This window comes from Chiloscyllium punctatum, chromosome 22, assembly GCF_047496795.1.
Source record: "Chiloscyllium punctatum isolate Juve2018m chromosome 22, sChiPun1.3, whole genome shotgun sequence".
NCBI classification, from domain to species: Eukaryota; Metazoa; Chordata; class Chondrichthyes; order Orectolobiformes; family Hemiscylliidae; genus Chiloscyllium; species Chiloscyllium punctatum.
The window spans coordinates 39022899-39047910 of record NC_092760.1 but is presented as its reverse complement, the minus strand read 5'-3'; the positions used below and the strand labels follow the sequence as shown (position 1 = coordinate 39047910).

Sequence of the window (25012 nt, the reverse complement as noted above, 5' to 3'; positions counted from 1 at the left end):
ACAGTCATGCAGAGACAACATAGGAAATCATGTTTGACAACTTTATTGAAATCTTTGAGGAAGTAAAAAGCAATGTAGATGAAGAGGAACTAGTTGGTACACTGTAATCCAGAAAACATTTACAATATGCCACATTACAGGCTACTATGAAAAATACAAATAGTGAGTAATGTATTATAATGCAACATTGGATAGAAGATTGTTTAGCTGATACAAAGCAGAAAATAAATATAAATGGGTAATTTTTGGGTTGGCAGGATGTGTCAAGTGGTATGACATGGCGATCAACGATGGATCTTCAATGATTTAGAATCTATATAAATGACTTGGATTGAATGTATTGTTGCTAAATTTGCTGACAATTCAAAGAAATGCCAGAAAATAAATTGTGAAGCGGACATAAGGAGTCTGCAAACTGTTTCAAATCAAGGTGGGAGAAATGCACTGTCACTTAAGTTCCACTACTCTAACAGACGCAATATATGTTAAAAAAAAAGTTTTACCCAGTTATTGATATCGCCAATTACACATGCTAATCTATTTGTTTCAGGATACAAACCCACTAACGATGCCTCTTTAATAAACAATGAAAGTTCTGACTTATTATAAAACCAGGCTTATTCAAAAGAGATATAAAGTTTATTGATACAAATTGGAATATGGCAGTTTGAATATATATCCTTTGCAACACACACACAACAGTTAAAAAAGAATATTTCTCTGCAGAGGTCAACTATAAGAAAAGACTTCTTTCATCAAATAATTGTTGATTCATGAAAAAAAGATAGGAAATATTCTGTATGGTTTTTGGTTCAGCATCCTCGTACATGCAGACAGATGTAACTAGGCACAGATAGTTATCAGAGCTGAAAAATGTTTTGCTGGAAAAGCGCAGTAGGTCAGGCAGCATCCAAGGAGCAGGAGAATCGACGTTTTGGGCATGAAGCCTTCTTCAGGAATGAGGAAGGTGTACCAAGCAGGCTAAGATAAAAGATAGGGAGGAGGGACATGGGGGAGAGCCGTTGGGAATGCAATAGGTGGAAAGAGGTTAAGGTAAGAGTGATAGGCCGGAGAGGGGTTGGGGGGCGGAGAGGTCGGGAAGAAGATTGCAGGTCAAGAAGGCGGTGCTGAGTCCGAGGGTTGGGACTGAGATAAGGTGCGGAGAGGGGAAATGAGGAAGCTGGAGAAATCTGCATTCATTCCTTGTGGTTGGAGGGTTCCTAGGTGGAAGATGAGGCGCTCTTCCTCCAGGCGTCGTGTTGCCATGGTCTGGCGATGGAGGAGGCCAAGGACCTGCATGTCCTTGGTGGAGTGGGAGAGGGAGTTAAAGTGTTCAGCCATGGGGCGGTTGGGTTGGTTGGTGCGGGTGTCCCAGAGGTGTTCTCTGAAATGTTCCGCAAGTGGCGGCCTGTCTCCCCAATGTAGTGGAGGCCACATTGGGTGCAGCGGATGCAGTAAATGATGTGTGTGGAGGTGCAGGTGAATTTGTAACGGATATGGAAGGATCCCTTGGGGCCTTGGAGGGAAGTGAGGGGGGAGGTGTGGGCGCAAGTTTTGCATTTCTTGCAGTTGCAGGGGAAGGTGCCGGGAGTGGAGGTTGGGTTGGTGGGGGTGTGGACCTGACAAGGGAGTCGCAGAGGGAGTGGTCTTTCTGGAATGCTGATAGGGGAGGGGAGGGGAGGGAAATATATCCTTGGTGGTGGGGTCCGTTTGGAGGTGGCAGAAATGACGAAGGATGATACAATGTATCTGGAGATTGGTGGGGTGGTAGGTGACGACCAGTGGGGTCCTGACGTGGTTGACGATGTTATCCACCGTATCTCCTCCACTTCCCGCTCCTCTGCCCTTGAACCCCGCCCTCCAATCGCCCCTCCCCCATGTCCCTCCTCCCTACCTTTTATCTTAGCCTGCTTGGCACATCTTCCTCATTCCTGAAGAAGGGCTTATGTCCGAAACGTCGATTCTCCTGCTCCTTGGATGCTGCCTGACCTACTGCGCTTTTCCAGCAACACATTTTTCAGCTCTGATCTCCAGCATCTAGAGTCCTCACTTTCTACACAGATAGTTATCATTAAATATATGCAGTTATTACAGGGAACTTTCAGATGAGCAATTCATTTTGGAGATTGGTTAATGGAATTATTTTAGAAACTCCTCAGAGGGAGAGCTGCAACAGTTTTTTTCAGCAGTCATGCTGGAATCATAGAAAATGCTAAAAACAGGTGAAAGAGGATTAGTTGAGTGGATTCTCTCAGCATGCTGCACACCAACTGAACTCCAATCAATATCACTTCTTCTGACCACTGGTAGTCTTCTGAAGGCCAATGACCTGGAGGCTTCCTTTGTCAGCCAGCTGCAGAGACTTGCCAGTAATTGGCTCAGTAGAACTGCTTTCAAGTCTAATCTAGATAGAGTACCCATCAAGGTGAAAGCTTCTGAGCAGGTGGAGGGTGTAGAAGAAAACCGTGCCAATGCATCCTCTGAGAAATCTGTGGCTCAGAGTGGAGGAAGAACTGATGGCATGAGAAGCTGCCTCTTTAGGACAGAGATTTTGTGAATACCACTAGTGTCTGCATAAGAGAGGAAAGATCATTGGTTGTGTGGTAGAGGCAGGAGCTTGAGAATAAGCTAACTAACTCTGTTGGTAATGGCAGAACAGTGCAGTACAGCAAAATGAAGCTTACTGGTTTGCCTTGACATGGAGGTTTCAGCAATCATCCTAAAGATCTTCTCCTCATAGGGGTGACAGATCAAGTGGTGGCCTCACTGCTACCTGTCTTGGAGCTCACTGCCTGACTATGAAACATTTCTTCTGAATTGAGAAAAAGGACTGATTGAAATTTAAGAGCATTGAAAAGCTGTTAGTTGTGGTGCATAATAGGAGAGATGGTGACAGTCCCCAGTGAGTGAGTAGGAAGCACAGAAAGCAGGAAGGGGTAGGAGAATGATAAGATGAGAGTTACTGAGTGGAAGTGCTGCATAAAATGGTGAGAGTTGTAAACTATTAGCCTTGGTGATTTTTTTGTGCAGTGGCAATGTTGGATTGAATGTGAGATAGCAGAGAGAGGGTGGTGGCAATTTCTTGTGAGTGTAGAAAACCCTTGCAACAAACACAAAAAGTGCTGAAGAAACTCACCTGGACAACCTGTTGATGAAGGGTCACTGGATTTTAAATATTAACTTTGTTTTTCTTTTCACAGATCTGCTGAGTTTCTCCAGCAATTTCTGTTTTGTTTGAGATCTTCAGCACCCACAATTCTTTGTTTTAGCAGAAAATCACTGACCGGCTTTCACCACTGCTATCCATTCCTTTTAGTCCATGAATGGGCACTGATCCCGTCACGATCTGAATCCACTTGAGTAGCAGTCTGGCCTTTTTGGCCCATCCGCGAGAAAGAAGATAAACCTCTCAGCCAGTCCTATCACCAGCCTCCAGGCTTCTGTTGCCAAAACATTGTGCCAGCTTTCCTTTCTATTTTTTTTTCTTCTTTATTTTATTTTTTTTTTTCTTTCTTTTCTTTAACCCACACTACCGCCTAAGTGCGGTAGTGCTTATTTTTTTCCCCAGCACCCATGGTGTGTGTGTGTAAGCTTTCCTTTCTAAGCATATCCTTTTCAATAATGATCGAATGCCAAAGTGTGAAAGCCATTTCCTGCTTTGCAGCATGGATTTAAATGTAGTGCCAATGGCCTGAATGCCAAAAGATTCTAGCAGGGGTGAGCATCTCTGCCTCTGCTGCCATGATTGAACAAGGTAGGCACTATAGAGCCTAAATGCATAATGAAGTGAGTAGTAGAAATTGCATAAGACACTTTGCTGTCAGCCATGATAGGATATCTGCCATGAAACTGCCCAAAAATAACAGTCTATTTAAACATGAAAATTCAATCCATTATTACAATTCCTTCAGCAAACATCCCAAATGGGAACAATAAATACTGTGCCTAACCAGCGACACATACCTCCTTGAAGGATTAAAACAAATCTAAATATAACAATGATTAAGATCATAAAGCACCTATACTAATTGGGTGCTTCGTATATGTAGCACTACTCAGCTACTGTGAATACGTAATGAACTATCAGGTTATTACATAATTTTCAGTCTCAGTAGTTCAGCAATTGCTAAGCATGCAAACCTTCAGCATCACAGCAGATTATTGTGTATTATTCCCAAATTTTGTAAGGTTGATTTTCCAGAAAAGGAATCATTACAGACCATGTATGTGTTTAAGAGTTTTTTTTTACTATGACATTTGAAAAGAATTTCTCACATTTTCTTGCTCAATAATCTGGGTAGCATGTATTGTATTCATACTATGTCAGCTTTAAAACCTTACATTCTCATTTTATTCAGTTTTCAATGAACTCACCTCCATCATTTTAACATATCGTCTTAACACTCAGGAACAAGAAATAGGATGGATATAAAAACAACTGATTTATCTTTCCTGTGGATGTTATTATAGACTTTTTTTGTTTTGCTCGATGCATTTTTTTCCTTAATATTTTAGCGTACCTTTGCATAGAAGCATGTATCAGAAAGCCTCCACAATGGACACGTCTGATCACATCTCGGACACATGATTATTGTGTGGGCATTGCAGACTTCCTTACTAAAGGTACGTGGGGGAGAAAAACATGGTTAAAGAATTGCATTTATCATAGAAACATACAGTATAGAAAGGTCCTTCAGTCTGCACCAAAAAAAAATTACTCTAAATCCAAACCTGTCTTGCTCTCTAGCTCTAATCTTCCAAGGAACTATTTTGCAAAATGTGGGAGTGATCAGGTATTAAAGATAACTCAGACAAAAGATTAAGTCATCCTGCAGCACTGAACTGCAGAGACCACTGGTGTTTGTTCCAAAGAACTTATAGAATAAAACAAACAGACACTTGGCTCAAGTGATTTTACAGTGCTTATGCTACATACTAGTTTACTTACAGGTAAAAACAATAACTGCAGATGCTGAAAACCAAATACTGGATTAGTGGTGCTGGAAGAGCACAGCAGTTCAGGCAGCATCCAAGGAGCAGTGAAATCGACGTTTCGGGCAAAAACCCTTCTTGGATGCTGCCTAGTTTACTTACACTCTACTTACGTTAGTATCGTGTTCTATTCCTTTTCAAATACTTATTTTATTTCCCTTTCATGTTCCTTTTCAATCATTCACAAAATATGGACTCCAATGGCTAAGCTGGTATTAATCGTCCTTGAGAAGAAAATATAAAGTTGCCTTTTGGAACCACTGAAGTTTGTGTGATGTAGGTGCACCAATAGTGCTGTTAGTGCAGTATTGACTTCTTGAGAAGAAGATATAAAACTGCCTTTTGGAGTCACTGAAGCTTGTGTGCTATTAGTGCAGGGGGAGTACCAGGATTTTGACCCAGCGACAGTGAGATAGGGGGATGTATTTCCAAGTTGGGTGTATTGCCTTAATGAAATTTACAGGTGGTGGCATTTCCATGATTCTGCTGATCTTATCCTTCTTGTTCATTGAGCTCACAGCTTTGGTAGGTGCTGACCAAGGAACATTGAAGATACACATTGGTGACAACGTATATCGAAGGTGAAGGGAATTAATATTCAAGGTGTTAGATGGAGTGTCAATGAATTGGGCTGCTTTGTCTTGCATGTTGCTGAGGCTCATGAATGTTTTTGGAGCAGTATTCATCCTGGTAAGTGGAGAGAGCATTGTATCACACTCCTGACTTGTGTCTTGTAGACCATCGACAGGTTTTGAGAAGTTAGGAAATAAATTATTTGCCACAAAACTCCCAGTCTCTAACATGTTCTTGTAGCCACTGTATTTGTATCTTTAGTCCAGTTTAGTTTCTGGCCAGTGATAACTCCCACTGTTTTGATAGCGGGCAATTTAGCAATGGTAATGCCATTGAAACTCAAGGGGATATGGGCAGATTCTTTCTTGTTGAAAATGGTAATTTGCTGACACTTGTGTGACATGAATATTGCTTGTCACTTAACAGTCCAAGCCTGGATGTTGTTTAGATGTTGAGAAGCAGCAAATAATTCCGAACAATGTGCAATCATTAGAACACATTCTCACTTCTAACCTTATGATGGAGGTGAGTTCGTTGATGAAGCAGCTGAAGATGATTGGGCTGGGGACAGTACAATAAGGAATTCCTGCAGAGCTGTCCTGTGGTTGAAATGATTGACATCCAGCCATATTTCTTTGTGTAATTTATGACACCAATTTTAAATGGGGTGTTTGATGCCACACTCTTGAAATGTTACTTTGATGTCAAGAGCAGTCCTCCTCACTTTCCATCTTGAGTTCAACTCTTTTGTCCATGTTTGCACAAAGGCTGTGATAAAGTCAGGACCCCACTGACATAGCAGAATCCAAACTGAGCATCAGCGTGCAGGTTATTGTTCAGTAAGATTCACTTGATAACACTATTGACAGCACCTTCCATTACTTCGCTGATGATTGAGAGTGGACCAGTTGGCTGGATTAGATGTGCCTGTCTTTTGTGGAGGGACATACCTGCACAACTTTCCAAATTGCTGGGTAGAGGCCAGCATAATAACTGTATTTGTACAGATTGGCCAAACATGCAGTTAATTGTGGAATGTAAGTTTTCAATACCACACTGGAATATTGACAGGCCCTTTGACCTTTGTAGCAGCCAGTGACTTCACCTGCTTCTACATATCAAGTAGAGTGACCAAATTGCGTGAAAGCTAGCATCTATGCTGCCTAGGATCTCAAGAAGAGACCACTTAGCACTTCTGGCTGATGACGGATGCAAATACCTCAGCTTTGCCTTTTACACTGACGTTATGGGTTCACCCATTGTCGAGGATGGAGATGTCTTTACAGCTTCCTCTTCCAGTGAATTGTTTAATTGTCCACTACTATTCATGACTGGATGTAGAGCTTAAATATGATCTGTTGGTTGGCTTAACTCAGTCCATTGCATGCTGCTAATACAGATAAGTATACAAGTAGCCCTGGCTGTATCTATACCTTTTTAGGGGTATGTTGATGCTCCTCTTGGCATTCTTCATTAAATCAGGGTTAGTATGCCAGGCCATGAGGTCACAAATTAAGTCTGGTTGCAATTCTGTGGCTGCTGATTGCCCACAGCATCACAAGGGCGTTCAGTCTTGAGTTGCTTGATTTGTTCAAAATATATCCCATTTATAACAGTCATAATTCCACACAACGCCATGGGATGGAGTGTTAATGGCCATGGAATCATAGAGTGCAGAAGGAGGCTGTTCAGTCTACTGAGCTGCTGAAGATCATCCCACCCAGACCCAGACCCAGACTTCTACCACCTAACCTATATATCTTTGGACTGTGGGAGGAAACCATTGCCCCGGAGGAAAATAATGCAGACACAGGCAGAATGTGCAAACTCTACATACACAGTTGCCTGAGGCTGGAGTCAAACCCGAGTCTCTGGCACAGTGAGGCAACAGTGCTAACCAATGAGCCACTGTGCTGTCCCAGTTGCTTTGTTAATATAATGGTGGGCCTTCATCTCCACAAGATGTGGTCACTTCTACCTATGTTATGATGGTATTTTGGTGAGGATGAGGTCAGGTACATTGTATCCTCTTCTTGGTTCACTCACCACCTTTAACAAACTCAGTCTAGCAGCTAAGCTCTTTAGGACTCAACAGCTCAACCAGCAGTACTGCTGAACTAGTCTTGGTGATTGGCACTGAATTCTTCCAGGGTATATTCTGTGTCCTTGCCACCTTAGTACATCATCCAAATGGTGTTTGACATGGAAAAGAACTGATTCATCACCTGAAAGAGTTGGAGTGGCATGGTAGCTGGTAATTACCAGAGCATTTCTGTCCATATTTCATCTGATAAGACCTTAAGAATTGGAAGAGGAGGCCCCTTGAGCCTGCTCCACCTTCTATAGTACCATGTCTAATCCGACATTCCTCATGTCTGCTTTCCTGTCCTTTTGCCATAACCCTTTATTCCCCTACTGATTAAGAATTGATCTATTTCAGCCTGAAATCTACACAAGGATTTTTCTCCACAGCTGTTTGCAACAAGGAGTTCCAAAAACTTACCACCCTCTGATAGAAGAAATTTCTCCTAATCTCAGTATTAAATTGGTGCCCGTTTATTCTGAGACTATGCCCTCTGGTCATAAACTCTCCCAAGAGGGAAAAACATACTCTCAGCACTTATCCTGTCAAGCCCCTTAAGAATTTGATATGTTTCAATGAGATCACCTCTCATTCTTCTAAATTCCTTTGAGTAGAGTACAGTTTAACCTTTGCTCAGAAGACAATCCTTCCATTCTGGGGATTATCCTAGTGAACCTTCTCTGAACTACCTGCAATGAAATTATATCTTTCTTTAAATAAGAAGACCAAAACTACTCACAGCACTTAATTGTACCCTTACCAGTACCATGTAGGATTACAGTAAAATTGCAATGAGACTTTTTGGTATCTAGTATCTATGTTAAGGACTCTCAGGGCATTTACTTCCTAACTGCATATCATTGTGCAGCCACCTCTGGGCTGATGATGGTGATCAAATTGGATAAAGGTGATGTTGAAGCCCTGAGAAAGAGGCCAATTTCCCAGCAGGGGTGCTGATAAGATATCTGAGACATTGTAAGGTATGATTCTGTGAAAATGACTATGTTAAGCAATTAATTGACTAATCTGTGGTACAAGTAGGAGAAAGTGAGGATTGCAGATGCTCTATATTGGGGAGACAGGCCGCCTACTTGCGGAACGTTTCAGAGAACACCTCTGGGACACCCGGACCAACCAACCCAACCACCCCGTAGCCCAACACTTCAACTCCCCTTCCCACTCCACCAAGGACATGCAGGTCCTTGGACTCCTCCATCGCCAGACCATGGCAACACGACGGTTGGAGGAAGAGCGCCTCATCTTCCGTCTGGGAATCCTCCAACCACAAGGGATGAACTCAGATTTCTCCAGTTTCCTCATTTCCCCTCCCCCAACCTTGTCTCAGTCAAATCCCTCGAACTCAGCACCGCCTTCCTAACCTGCAATCTTCTTCCTGACCTCTCCGCCCCACCCCACTCCGCCCTATCACCCTCACCTTGACCTCCCTCCACCTATCGCATTTCCAACGCCCCTCCCCCAAGTCCCTCCTCCCTACCTTTTAGCTTAGCCTGCTGGACACACTTTCCTCATTCCTGAAGAAGGGCTGATGCCCGAAACGTCGATTCTCTGTTCCTTGGATGCTGCCTGACCTGCTGCGCTTTTCTAGCAACACATTTTCAGCTCTAATCTGTGGTGCACCTCTCCCAGTTTTGGCACGAGCCCCTAGGTGTTTGCATAAAAGTACTTTGCAGGGTTGAGAGGGCTGTGAATGTCTTTACGTTTTCCATTGAGTTGGTTGATGACAGAAGGTCCATCCAGTTTTATTCTTTTTATCAGACTTTGTAGTACTTTGATACAACAGGGTAGATTTCCAGACAATTAAGAGTCAACCATATTGTTGTAGGTTTGGAGCCACACATGAACCAGACCACATGGGAAATCTTCCTTCTCCCAAAGAATATTTGTGAACCAGGTGTTTTTACATCACTAATGGTTTCATGATCATTAGTCAAACTTTCAATTCCAAATTTATCATTTGAAATCAAATTCTACCATCTACCATGGTGGGATTTGAACATGTATCCTCAGAACTTTAGCCTAAGTCTCTGGATTACTAGCCCAGTTACAATTCCACTATGTCACTGCCTCCTCAGAATTTATATACATTTTAACCTCAAGTACTTCATATGGAAATGAATTCAAAGCTTCATGAGTCATTGAAGTGAGGTTGCAGCCTCCTTCTCTTTCCTCTGTGATCGTTAGCCGAGATGATGTTCCATACATTATGCTTCCAATAAACAGCCCTTTCAAGTGTAGGATGTTACCAAACCTGGTTCTATCTACTCTTCCATCTTTCTGTTGTCCAATGTTATAAAGCATTAGCAAAATAGATTTTTCTCCAACAAAATAACTTCTATCTCTTATATTATTTGTTATGTTTGCAACAGAAGCACCAATTATACAGTACCTCACTTGGTTATCTCCAAAATAGATTAATCCGTATATAAAGACGATGAATCCACATACAGCCGCAGGAATCAGCATGATAGTGTACCAACCAAGCCAGGCAAAATACAAGGCAAGACGCTCTCCAAAATACAATCTACAAATAGAAATACAATGCAAATCAACAAAATGTATGATATTTTAAACATGATTTTCTTTATTGCATATTTCTAGCTATGTAGAGTAAAGGACATTGCATCTACATTCTGCCTTTAACAGAGTCAAACCAAAACTAGCATGCTACAGCAGAATTACTAAATAAAATTTAATGATAAGGGGTTATGTCAATGTGATAAAAACACCTTGGACAAACAGGTACTGTATATACTTGAGTTAGAAATTTTTTGAATACTTTTTAAGGTTAAATTTATGGGGTTGACAATTACATGGATACTACTTTTGAGTGGCTGAAATTCATGCCTGTCAAAAATTCATATCATATCATAAGCAGAGGCCCAACTGATCTCTAAACGAATAAAGAAAAAAACATAGCAAATTAAGATAATTCTGAAAAACTGGTGCAGAGTGTGGCTGCTGTGGGTAGAAGACCCCGAGCGGTGTGAGACAGTTGGCACACTGACTCATAAATATTGACCTGCTATCTGTGAAGAACTAAGATCAGCTTTTATATGAGACATAAGGAAAATTCCAGACATTTTGGCCAAAAATAGGGGGTCAACTTTTACTTGATATTGAGTATTACTTGAGTATGTACAGTATGATATAAAGTGCATCTTATTGAAAAAGAGGAAGGTAAAGAGACAAATACTGCATATATTGAAGATCTGAAATAAAAGCAACTGCCTGGTTGCATCCATGAAGAGAGAAATAGAGTTAAAATTTTTGATGTTTTCAATCAATCTGTTCAGACATGTTATGACCTCTGGAGTAGGTGCAACTTGAACCTAAAACTGACCTTTAAGTTCAGGTAGCTGAAGGCAATAATGAAGTAATTAAAATTGGGCACACACAAGAATTTACAAATGAAGGAGTGCAAAGATCTCAAGACCTGTAAAGCTGAATGAAGGTGCAGGAGAGACAAAACCCAAAAGGGTTTGAAAACAAGCCTGAGAATTTTAAATCTGAATTATTGCCAAACAGGGATGTTAACTGAATATTTCTTGTGTTTAATTGCAAGTGGTGGGCATTAACTGGACACTCACTTAAGGTCTCATAAATACAAATAGTCAAATGCTTATTTATTCCTGGAAAGGAAGAATGCAATATTCATCAGTACACTTGAGGATGGCTAGGGATCTGTGTGACTATTGTAGAGTGAAGTGCATCATCACCTTTAGAAATGCTTTCATAATTTTATACATTTCCTTTCAAACTGTCAATCACAATAAGATAAAAGTGCTTTTTAAAATAGCAGTGCATTGATAATTATTTGATTCCAAAGAGGTATAAGAACAGGCTTAAAATATGATTGTTCACTTATAACTATATTTGTAATATTCATATGCAAGTTAACACTTATAGTTCAGTCTACTTTTTTTTCTGTAGTGAGCTAGTGCGTTTTCTGAAAAGGTACCATACCGTAAATTCTCTTTGAAAAGTTACTAGATGGCATGATCAATTCTGTCCAGCAATAGGGGAGGTGCTTATTGGAAACCTCTTTTGGGAGTTACTGAATAGGAGTTCAAAGGATGGAAAAGTGAGTATATTCTGGTCCTGACTCCAGTGACTTTGGGACAATTCTGATGCGTGATTGAAATCTGGCTTGAGACCTCATACTTTGTTTTAATAAGGTGGTCTCTCTCTGAAGCAGCAGCATACAATACTATAGAATTTGTTTTAACAATAAAATGGAAGCTTAATAACCAAAAAAAATGACAATAAAGTTGTGGAAACCACCTGAATAAACTTACATTGAATTTTAAAGTGTTAAGCAAAATAATTTTGAGCATAAGGAGTTGAAACTGTGTATACAACTGAGATAATGCTTTTGGTTGACTTTGAAGGTTTTTCTGCTCTTTTTGCAATAAGAACTTTTTTGAAGAACAGAAGCTAGCAACTGCTAGACAGGCAGCAGTAATAGCAGATTAAAACTGATCTACAAAATAAGTCTTTTCTCCATCACCCTCATAACTTCAAGAAGGATAGAGAAAAGGAGGTTAAAAGGGAGGCAAAGTGAATAGAAATGAAAGGGCAAGTGGGAATGTCCATGATCCATCAGAGCAGAAAGAAAGGTTAAAATTGAAATACTAAGTGTTTCCATTGTAATAACTAAGAATGCTGCATGTTGCATGGGAAACCCACAGAACTACTTAGTGTCTAAGAGTCTGAAAGAGAAAGAAAACAGAAAATTGAAGCTTTAACTGGAGATAAACACTGCTGACTGCAGGAAAGTGAATAAAGTAGATAACAGATGTAAAGAGTTTTTGTCAAAAGGAAAGCTGGCTGACTTTTTTATTCAAACAATGTGCCTAAGCTCATAACTATGTTAAAGGATACAGGAGAGTTACTCAAAGACTTTTTTCGGTTGGGATAGGACATCGCTTTCGCTTAGATGTATTTTGAAAGCTGAAGTGCTCATAAATTAGATGAAGTGTATCTGAGTTCCATCATAAAGTGCAGTTGGAGGGTAATTTGTTCTCTGGAATAGTGATATTAAGCATTGTTGAGAAATTATCTTTGAATAGAGTTGATTTATTCCTGCAGAAATAATTTGGTTATTGTAAAGGAAATCCATAATCACGAATCTGGTTAAAGAGACAGAACAAATGTTTTATCACAAGTCGTAACTAGAAAAATGGCAAATAAATTAACAGATTTAAATATACAGAAGGCCCAAAAATCGCAAAGCAGGGATTCTTAATTCTATTGACATAAGATTGTTAAAAACATGAAGGGAAATGAAAATTTAACAAAGAATATTTACACATAATGAAGCCTGTGGTTTACACTGGATTTAGAAATACCTTTTTGTCTTTCTTTCCATCAGGCCTCCATTTCCCAATCACACCTTTTTATCTATTGAACTGCTCCAGTTACCTTCCTTCACTTCACTTTAACTACTGGCGTAGATCTGTTTGAGGTTCCCTGCTCAGCAGCCACTCCTTCCATCACCTGCTGCCTGAAGTTCCATTGTACATATCCTTGCTTGAAATGCACTGTCCTAGCAACTACATAGTGTAAGTGGATGTGATGTAGAATGTTCAATTATACCACAAATAGTTAAAAAGTTGGAGTCCAAGTTAATGGAAGCATTCTCTGATGCTGTGCAAATGGGAAGGGTTGAGATGAAATTCAGCACTGGATTGAAGACTCTTGGCCTCCTGTCTACTGCTACCTTCCAACGGATTGTGGTGTATGACCCTTGTTGGGGCCTCGATCAATTTGGGCTCCAGGAGTTGTATAATTGGCAATTGTTGCTTCAATTTCTGGCAGGTCCTTCCTGCATCACTTTCCAGGGCAGGTGTCAGCCTCCACACATTGCATACAACTCCTGGATTCAGAATACACAGGCCACTCCAGAATTCTACATCACTATCCGGCTCTATTTCACATTACCCATCATGCTCCAGTGCAACACAGCTGTGAGCTGCATTCCTCCATCGACTAGTCTCCTGGCCACTAGCAATTCCCTTCTGAACTGTTTTCTGAGACTACACTCCAATGACTGATTCAAAAACAAGGGTGTGGCTATCTATATCCAGCTGCTTGATGAATCTGAAGTTCAGAATCCCATCCTGTATTTTATTCCAACCTCTGGCATTCTGATTTTGCTGGGATATCGAAATGTCAGTCCTGTCAACCTTGCAGTTGTTCAATGGTTATCTCCTTGGTGCTTTTCTCATTCCTTTTCGACCACCTTCTTGAATGCCTGGCTTAGCCTTGTACAATGCTTATCTGTCAGAGTCGCCTGTGGATGAGTGTGGGGTACTAGTATAATCATTAACCCGTCCCAAAAGCTGCTCAGTCACTTTTGTTCAGTCAGAAGGCAAGGTACACAAATTATCATGCAAAGTATTGTTTAATTGTTCGCACTGTCCAATACTCTCTGGACAATAATGATGTAGCTCTTGACAATGCTATAGACCTTGCAAAGGTCTTTGCTCTTGCATTTGAAATTGTGCCTTAAATCTGACATGGAACACTGAAAGGCATCTCACTAATAGTCTGGCTATAGTTGACGCTTTTTGGTCATAAATGGGGATGTCCTGTAAAGGTATCAGTGACTAGAACACACTTGGTCCTTTCATTGCAGGGGTCAAGGACTATAATATTCATCGCAAGAACTTCCATAAGTGTCCCATTATTTGGTGAAGTTGCTTCGCTGCTTTGCCGAATTACAACTTTCTCAATTTCAACAGTATTCATGCCCCAGGCAGGTAACACCACTCTCAAGTCAGAGCATTTGTCTTTTCTGAAGTTGGTGTCCTACATGATTATGAACTGTTAACAAAACTTTATATTTGGCATTGTCAGAGAGGATGTGTTACTTCAGCTCACATCTTGTCATGAACCATCCAAATAAGGACTTCATTCTCCTCACTGATCCTCTTGTAGCACCTCAATAGCTTCTGTACCTGTTTGGACTCTTGCAGCAGCAGTGCTGGGTTGGTGAGTATTGGGACTTCCAGTTACCAATGTCAACAACAATAATTGAAGCTGTCTTAGGTCCTCTTTCATGAGAAATGGCAAAGGTGGAGCCACAAGTAGATGGACCTGGATTGGATCTGGCTCAGAAGTGCATGGGTAACACTCAGCAGAAGCATAAACTGTTTTGGGGAATCAAATCAGAATGCTGTCTCTGATTTGGGATATCATCATGGCATCATAGCAGGTATAGCCATTCTCCCCAGGGTGTTAGCACATGCATTACTTATGCATAACCTCTACCGGATCAGAAATCAAAGTTGCATGGGCCTAGCAGTGCAATGGGTCTATTGCTCCAAGCTTGGTAGATGTTGGAATTGGAATCTGTAAATATTTCAAAGTCTACATCAATCAGGATGTCTCTGAACTTCTGGGAAAAAGACCACCTCAGTCTGAGTTTTATATTGGAATAATTCTGCTTTTTCCTTTCATTCATTTGATACCAATAGAGTTTAGCAATAAACACTTTTCTGTCCTTGAACCTGTGACAGCATTGCTTCTGAGACAAGGAAATTGTTGGAATCCAGTATGCAAAGGAATTGGAAATCTGGATAGCCAAGGACAAGTGATGAAACAAACGTCTGCTTGAGGGTGCAAAAGAATTCATCACAAGCTGGGTTCCAACCACCTGTGATGCTCTGTGATGTATCTCTTGCATTCTTTCCCAACTTCAGCATTCTGATTTCCTCAGCAAATTATGGAATGGGGCAGCCAACCATGGACCTAGCCTTGCACAAATCTCCTATAGTAATCAGTTAACCCAAGCAGAACCCTGCTGTTCCCATACAGTCTTAGGCTAGGTCCACTCCTTGACCACTTTAATTTTCTCATTATTGCTTTCTTGGCAATGAAGTGCCAAAGGAACATTTGTCCAGAAAAGTTATTGTTCCTCTCGTTTGGGTTTTACATTAAACTACAACAAATGGGATAATACAGTGTCTAGGTTTGCAACGGTTTTCTAGAATGTCAAGCTGAAAAAGTGTATATCATCCAGATAACCAAGGAGGGACTGGAAATTGACTTTGCCAAAAGCTGTATCCATCACATGCATCAAGATGCCAGAGCCATTACAAAATCCGAACATCATCCACAAGTATTCAGAAAGACCCTTTGCCTGTTCAGAATGCCAAAGTTTTAATATCTTGTTCAGCACTGAGTGGCTGGTTATAACTGTGGGCCAAATGAAAATTGAAGAAATAGTTTGCACCTTTGAGAAATTCCTCAATCCTAGCTGGAGGCTAAGCATCCTTATATGTCTTCGTGTTGATTGCCTGGTAATTCACACTAATCCTCAGTTTGCTGTATTTATTCCTCACAAACTATGGGAGAGGCGTATAGACTTGACAATTCTCAGAGGATACCTCACTTCAGGATTTCTGCAAGTAGTTGGAAATTTTTTCCCAATAGTGGGATATGGCAGTCAGGAATCTTTAATGAATGGGCATTTTTAGCTACCATCCTGTGCTTACCAGGTCACAGTACCAATGTCATGATCTATTTCAAAACTTGCCCTGAAGCTATGAAAGTAGAAACAAGCTGTTTCCTTTAGGACTCCTCCAACTTGCCAATGTCAAATTCCGAAGTGAGATTTGATATGTCTCCTCCAGTTAGTCAAGTTTAAGGACACCTATGGAGGTTCTTGGCTGGAGGTAAATGTCTTTGTCACTGAAACTGGCAAACTGCAAAGGTACAACATTCTACTCTCCCACAATGACAAAGACGACTTAAACAGTTGCATCAAGTGGGAGGTTGGCCACTTGAGTCATGCGATACCCTAACGAGGCTTGACGTTGACCAGTTGGAAAAGCCAGCTTGAGTGCTCAAGAGCAGTCCTAGGGTCCTGTATCAGCTGATGCATTTTGATGCCCCAACTGTCGCCCCATAATGTGCGATTCATGATAATCCCTGACATGTTTTCTAAAATTGTCCATTTAATGCCAAAAGCACAGGTGTTCTCACCTTCCTTCCACCAGATAATTAACTGGAACACAAATGAAAACAAATAAATCCAGAACATGAAAAGTATGAGTTGAGGACAGACACGGAGAGTACGCTGTAGTCATTAAAGGAGATGTTGGCCTTTTGTGAAGATGCAGAGATCCAGAGTACAGGAGATATCAATCAAGACACTTACAGAAAAACTGATGGGCAATAGTTCACACCTCTGTTCCTGTGTCATTTAGGCACAGCACGTCTATCTTGTTATATTTACACTTTGCATACAACCAAGCCCCTTGGTTGCTAGTCTCTTTCCTGATTGTTTCCCATGATCTTCTTCATGTGATCCTATGTTTCAAGAAAATATTAAACTGAGGTTTGTCATGATTAAGCCCCCTCCAATTTATTTGGATATTCCCACCTCTGCTTCTGCTAGATGGTCCTTTGGTAGCCTGGCTATGGTCAATTTGAAGGATGGTGATGTGATTGAACAATTTTACTAGTTCTAATAAGGAAGACTGCTTTCTTAGAGTCACAAAGATGTGCAGCACGGGAACAGACCCTTTGGTCCAATTCGTCCATGCCAACCATTTATCCTAGCCTAATCTAGTCCTATTTGACTGCATTTGGCCCATATCTCTCTAAACTCTTCCTATTTATATACCCATCCCAATGCTTTTTAAACGCTGTAATTGTACTAGCCTACACCAATTCCTCTGGCAGCTTATTCCATACTGTGTGTGAAAAAAATGCCTTTTAGGTCCCTTTTCTATCTTTCCCCTCTCACCTTAACTATATGCTCTCTCGTTCTGGACTCCTCTACCCCAGGGAAAGACCTTGTCTATTTATCATATCCTAGCCCCTCATGATTTTATTAACTTCTAAAAGTTCAGCCATCAGTCTCAAATGCTCCAAGGAAAACAGTGCCAGCCTATTGAGCCCCTCCCTATAGCTCAAATCCTCCAACTCTGGCAAAATCCTTATAAATCCTTTCTGAACCATTTCAAGTTTCACAACATTCTTCATCCTCCATAGTAAAATGGAAATGCTCATGGGAAGCCTCTACCTGTGTTTGGTCTAAAGAATCAGTTTCCAATGCTAATACATAAGCCTCCAATGATCGTAGAGCAGATCCAGTCTCCCTTTTGGACATTACTAGTTTCAACTCCTCACCACTTAATTTCAGTTTGGCCAGGTGGCTTTCAAAAACATCCACCATGACTTGATGCCTGGCCCGTGGTACCTTGCCAGCTATGTCAGAAATGTGATATCAGATTTGAAAGCAGAAAAATAACCAAGATAGTGAAGCAGGGATTTCATTGGCAATAGGTCATTACAGAGGGAAATTAAGGTTAAAACGGCATCAAGCCTGAGACTTATATTGGGTTAAGCAATCCTTTGTCTGTCTGCTCCTTTTTCCAGTGAGGTGTCTGTTTCCCAAAGGCATCCATTTTTCAGAGAGTCCATCTGAACACTCCAGCTGCCCTCCCTCACTGTCACCAACTCCTGATGAAGGTCTTGGCTCAGCTGCTCATGCTCGTCACCATCTCTCATTACCATCTGCTGTTGGAGGTTTAATTACATCACCTGAAGTGACAAGAGGGATATTTCAAATGAAATATTTCAAATGAGGTATATCTTCATTAATTCAGGCTCAGACAGCAAATGTGGAATTAAATATATTAGCACAGGCAGTTCATGCTGAAGCTGAGACTGAAGGAGTTCTGGAGTATTATGATAAGAATCAGAGTTCTGATGAAGAAGAGGAGACACCCTCACAGGCCTATAATGAGGATTGCTGGTTGTTCATCAGATAGTGATACTGTCTAGATATCATCAGAAAATACTGCAATCAGCACATGAAATTCCTTTAACATGGTATGTAGGAATAAGAAACCAAACAATCATAAAATTGCATTTAACCTGACCAAGACTTCATAAGTGTGTAGTGCAGTGCTGTAAAACAATGCCATATGTATCAGGTCGTAGGAAAATCTCAACACATAGTTAAACTAGCACCCTTAATACCTGTAGCAGTTTCTGAAGAACTGTTCAGTCCAATGTTGGTAGATTGCACAGAGCCATTAGCCAGAACTAAAGCATAACACCAGTATATCTTTACATTTATAGATATGACAATCCAATTTCCAGAGGCTATCGTTTTGAGGACAATAGGACATGGAACACCACCACCAGCAAATTCCCTTCCAGGCCATTCACCATCCTGACTTGGAAATGTATCACCATTCCTTCAGTGTCACTGGGTCAAAACACTGGAAATTCCTCCCTAATGGCACTGCAGGTCAACTCTCAGCAGGTGGACTGCAGCAGTTCCAGAAGGCAATTCATCACCACCTTCTCAAGGACAATTAGGGATGGGCAAAAAATACTCCCCCCCTTCGCAATGCCTACATCCCACAAGTAATTTTTTTTTAAATTACAATTTGCCTTGAACAAATGTGTAATACAAAATTAGTAATGATCAGTAATGATCTCTGGAAGTAAATTTCCTTTAGTGCAATGTCATTTTTATTTGGAGTGAGAGACTTGCATAGCATAATGTTCAGTATCTATGCAGATTCAATTATTCTATTGGGTTTAAATTTTGATTGCAATGTTCAAGAAGTAGGCATTTTGCTCAATGTTTAGGAAAATATGGCAATGCAGATAAGTTCAGTGCAATAAAATGAATATTATAGAACATCCATGAACAATCTCCACAGCAGCATCATGTCTAAGTTGCTCATTGTACTGTGATAATGGCAGTATTTTGTCCAGTAAAGAGGCAACTAAGGATATGCAGACAGCCTTTGTATCATTAAAAGAATGTAAATTGACTGTACAGCTTCCACCTACAAATTTTCCTTTAGGCTCCATTGTAGATCTGTTAAATTTTAATCAGGAAGTATCAATATTTATTAGTGTTTGATGTAGGCTTTGATGTGAAGAAATTCCCCAATTGCTCTGATGAAGAGGAATAATAGGTTATATTTAGATAGAGAAAGTTAGAAAGTATTGAATTAGTGACGCAGAAAATTACTTTTCAATTAGAATCAACAAACTTGGATCTTGATCCTGAAGCAAATGAGATTTAAACTACCTACACTGATTGCTGTAGTGTTATTCAGTATGATCAACAACATGATTTCACAGATTTAGATAATATGAAAGATAACGAATTTTAAATACTTGTTGCTTCAGACACAATGAGCTTTTATAGCTCAGAACACCAATTAGAGAGTGGGACTTCAAAAACAATAGATGTGAAGTACAGTTGCTTAACAAGAATATAGATCAGCTGTTAGGTGCAAGTGGGCATTGGTAAAGCAACAATGTCTATGCAAGCAATTGTATTTGAAAGTAGGGAAACAGAATTTCAGGCAAATGTGTGGGAACATGGTTCTAGATCAAATTAGATTAGATTAGATTAGATTACTTACAGTGTGGAAACAGGCCCTTCGGCCCAACAAGTCCACACCGCCCCGCCGAAGCGTAACCCACCCATACCCCTACATCTACATCTACCCCTTACCTAACACTACGGGCAATTTAGCATGGCCAATTCACCTGACCTGCACATCTTTGGACTGTGGGAGGAAACCGGAGCACCCGGAGGAAACCCACGCAGACACGGGGAGAACGTGCAAACTCCACACAGTCAGTCGCCTGAGGCGGGAATTGAACCCGGGTCTCTGGCGCTGTGAGGCAGCAGTGCTAACCACTGTGCCACCGTGCCGCCCACAAATGTTACAGATGACTTTATTGAAACATGAAAGTTAGGGAATTTTTATTTGTGTTAGAATCATAAGAAGAATCCAATAACTCTAATTTAAAAACATTGACTTTGGAGCCAGATTTACTCAATATATTTTTGCACATTGATACAAAGGACTTCACTGTACTGGCAAAATGAAGTTAATTTGGAAGATTTGGATTGAGTGTTTTATATTAATGTCATTTTTATTTGGAGTGAGAGACTAGCATAACATAATTTCCTATTTTGGAGACAAAAATTTTTGCTGGAAAGTTGAAAATTTGAGTTGTTCAGATGGAGTTTATTGATTTGACTATGTAATGTAAAGATTGTTCACATTGCTGGAAAGATGGTGCTATAGCGGGCACATTATCCAGAATGTAAAAATGATAAAGTAAGTTAATATTTGATGGAATAAGTTAAGAATTTAATAGAAAGATGATTTTTTTTAAATGAATAAGATATGTACAATGGCTGAATGGGTATGAATGGACGTAAGTCTCAAATTGTGTACTCCATATGTCAAAAACCTCGTGATTAAATGCATTTTTTAAATGGATTTTCATGTCTCCATAGGTTGGAATCATGTAAAGCCTACTTTTGTTGTCTTTTTGGATTATCAACTACTATGTAAGATGATGTATGTAGTTTTAAAAGTTGCTGGAACACATTGTTAGTTGTCTCTACAATGTTGCCTTATTCAAGTTGTGACAAAGTAGCCCAAATAGAATAGCATCACATATGTACATTCAGCACAACTTTAAATTTTCAGTGAGGACCAGTTGTTGTGGGTTTAGGAGCACGTGGCATATTAACAATGTAAATTGGTTCCTGGATGGGGGATGCAGCTTAGTGGGCAACACAGCAGAAACACTCAGCTCATGAAGAGAAAGCTCACTCTCCCTTGTGTATGGACAAGTAAGAGATTTCCTACTAGCTAGCTCCTTCACCTTTATCTGTAATGGAAAAACACTTTGAGACACTGAAAGACTGAAAATTGGTGCTTCCACAACCATACATCATTAGCAAAGAATTAGAAGGAGTCAAAAGAAAACCAAAGGAAAACAACTCATTGATATCTGTGATCCAGAGTTTGTAAGAATTGTGCTTCGCTATTATTTTTGTTTCCCATCCACAATATTTGTGCCTTTTCTCTTTCAACACCTGTCAGGCAGGGAGGAAAGGGTCGTGTGAGGGAGCCGTGGTTTAATAAGGAATTGGAATCCCTTGTTAAAGGGAAGAGGGCGGCCTATGTAAAGATGAGGCGTGAAGGTTCAATTGGGGCGATTGAGAGTTATAAGGTAGCCAGGAAGGATCTGAAGAGAGAGCTAAGAGCAGCAAGGAGGGGACATGAAAAGTCCTTAGTTTGTAGGATTAGGGAAAACCCTAAGGCTTTCTATAGGTATGTCAGGAATAAAAGAATGACTAGGGTAGGAATAGGTCCAGTCAAGGATAGTAGTGGGAAGTTGCGTGTGGAGGCTGAAGAGATTGGGGAGACACTGAATGAATACTTTTCGTCAGTATTCACTCAGGAACAGGACATTGTTGCTGATGTGAATACTGAGTCACAATTAATAGAATGGACGGCTTTGAGGTATGTAGGGAAGAGGTGTTGGAAATTCTGGAAAGGGTGAAAATAGATAAGTCCCCTGGGCCTGATGGCATTTATCCTAGGATTCTCTGGGAAGCAAGGGAGGAGATTGCAGAGTCATTGGCCTTGATTTTTATGTCCTTGTCTACAGGAATAGTGCCAAAAGACTGGAGGATAGCAAATGTGGTTCCCTTGTTCAGGAAGGAGAGTAGGGATAACCCTAGTAACTATAGGCTGGTGAGCCTCACTTCTGTTGTGGGCAAAGTCTTAGAGAGAATTATAAGGGATAGGATTTATGAACATCTGGATAGGAATAATGTGATCAAGGATAGTCAGCATGGTTTTGTGAAGGGCAGGTCGTGCCTCACAAACCTTATTGAATTCTTTGAGAAGGTGACTAAGGAGGTGGACGAGGGTAAAGCAGTAGATGTGGTGTATATGGATTTTAGTCAGGCGTTTGATAAGGTTCCCCATGGTAGGCTACTGCAAAAAATACGGAGGTATGGCATTGAGGGTGAGTTGGAGGTTTGGATTAGGAATTGGCTGGCTAGAAGAAGACAGAGGGTAGTAGTTGATGGTAAAGGTTCATCTTGGAGTGCAGTTACTAACGGTGTTCCACAAGGATCTGTTTTGGGACCATTGCTGTTTGTCATTTTTATAAATGATCTGGAGGAGGGGCTAAAAGGTTGGGTGAGCAAGTTTGCGGATGATACGAAAGTCGGTGGAGTTGTTGACAGTGAGGAAGGATGTGTCAGGTTACAACTGGATATAGATAAGCTGCAGAGCTGGGCAGAAAGGTGGCAAATGGAGTTCAATGTGGGTAAGTGTGAGGTGATTCACTTTGGTATGAGTAACAAAAAGATGGAGTACTGGGCTAATGGTCGGATACTTGGTAGTGTGGATGAGCAGAGGGATCTTGGTGTCCATGTACACAGATCTCTGAAAGTTGCCACCCAGGTAAATAGTGCGGTAAAGAAGGCATATGGCGTACTGGCTTTTATTGGTAGAGGAATTGAGTTCCGGAGTCCTGAGGTCATGTTGCAGTTGTATAAGACTCTGGTGCGGCCACATCTGGCGTATTGTGTGCAGTTTTGGTCGCCATACTATAGGAAGGATGTGGAGGCACTGGAACGGGTGCAGAAGAGGTCTACCAGGATGTTGCCTGATATGGTAGGAAGATCGTATGAGGAAAGGCTGAGGCACTTGGGGCTGTTTTCATTGGAGAAAAGAAGGTTTAGGGGTGACTTGATAGAGGTGTACAAGATGATTGGGGGTTTAGATAGGGTTGACCATGAGAACCTTTTTCCACGTATGGAGTCAGCTATTACGAGGGGGCATAGCTTTAAATTAAGGGGTGGTAGGTATAGGACAGATGTTAGGGGTAGATTCTTTACTCAGCGAGTCATGAGTTCATGGAATGCCCTGCCAGTAGCAGTGGTGGACTCTCCCTCTTTATGGGCATTTAAACGGGCATTGGATAGTCATATGGAGGATAGTGGGCTAGTGTAATTTAGGTGGGCTTGGATCGGTGCAACATCGAGGCCAAAGGGCCTGTACTGCGCTGTATTTTTCTATGTTCTATGTTCTAACATTGTGTGTGTGTGAGAGAGAGAGAGAGAGTGAATATGTGGAGTTCAAGTTATATAATAAATTAAAAATCACACAACGCCAGGTTATAGTCCAACAGGTTTATTTGGAAGCACTAGCTTTGGGAGTGTTGCTTTTCATCAAGTGATTGTGGAGAATAAGATTGTAAGACATAGAATTTATAGCAAAAGTTTACAGTGTGATGTAACTAAAATTATATATTGAAAAAGACCCGGATTCTTTGTTAAGTCTCCTATCTTTTAGAATGACCATATTGGTTTCAGTTCTTTCATATATAAAATGTAACGTAACTTTTACAAGTTACATTCTCAACACCAGCATCTCCAAATTATCATAAATTAGCAATTCGACTCATCGTATTTTTGATAATAGTTTAAAAACACACAAATAAAGATTAGTGGGAAGCCAGAAAATTGGGAAGCCTTTAAAAACCAGAAGACAACTAAAACAATCAGTAAGGGAGAGAAGACAAAATATGAGAGTAAGTTAGCCAGTAAAATAAAAGACAATTTCAAGAGTATGTTTTAGATATATAAAAATGTAAGAAGGAGAACAAAAGTCTACATTGAACTGCTGGAAGATGAAGCTGGAGAAGTAGTAATAGGGAACAAAGAAATGGCAGAGGAATTGAAGAGGTACTTTGCATCAGACTTCATGGAGAAAGACACTAATAACATACCAGAACTTCAAGAGAGTGGGAGGTAAGTCTACCTGGTCTAGCCTACATATTCTCCAGACCAACAGCAATTTATCTGACTTTTAAATGCCCACGGAAATAACCTAGAAAGCCACTCAGTTCAAGGATATTAGGGAAGGACAACAACTGCTGGCATTGCCAGTGATGCTCACATGCCATTAAAAAATAATGATATCTTGATGATCACTTAAAGTGCTAAAACAAGGCCATACAGGGTAGTAAGCCTGTGGGTGCTGGAGATCTGAAATAAAAACAAAATGCTGAAGAAATCCAGCAGATCTGGGAGCATCTGTATAGAGGGAAATAGTTGATGTTTGAGTCCAACATGACACCTTTTCAAACAGAGGTTAACTCTTCGTAAAGGTGTCTAAAATGATAATGACAGGACATAAGAGTGGGAGGGATTCCTGGTTAGCCAGAACCATCTGGTAGTTGCAGCATAACAACTTCTCTGTGCTAGAAGACTCCAGGCACTGGTTCTTGCCATGAGAATGTTATCCCTGTTCCAAGGGGCTGCCCATACACAAAACATAGATATGATTTTAAAAAAACATAACTAATATTTAAAGTATTCTGAGATGGACAACAGTCTATCTGGAATCAGAAGTTCATTGTCAGAGGTAGCAGCCCCAAGCCTACAAATGCTGACCAACCCCTGCCATTAGATTTAGCCCATGACTTCACTGCAAGTTATTAATGAGGAGATGAGTGTTGTGTGACGAAGAA

The 25012-nt window shown here is 40.6% G+C and overlaps 1 protein-coding gene across 1 annotated transcript in view; it reads right to left on the bottom strand.

Annotated features, from left to right (window-relative positions):
- Positions 1–25012, bottom strand: part of LOC140493883 (anoctamin-9-like) — a 199356-nt gene that overhangs the window by 99090 nt on the left and 75254 nt on the right. Inside the window, exons 7-8 of the mRNA XM_072592877.1 lie at positions 10056–10190; positions 4521–4617 (exon numbers count right to left, since the gene is read on the bottom strand). Coding sequence (XP_072448978.1) covers positions 4521–4617; positions 10056–10190 — 232 coding nt within the window. The remainder of the gene's footprint in view (positions 1–4520; positions 4618–10055; positions 10191–25012) is intronic.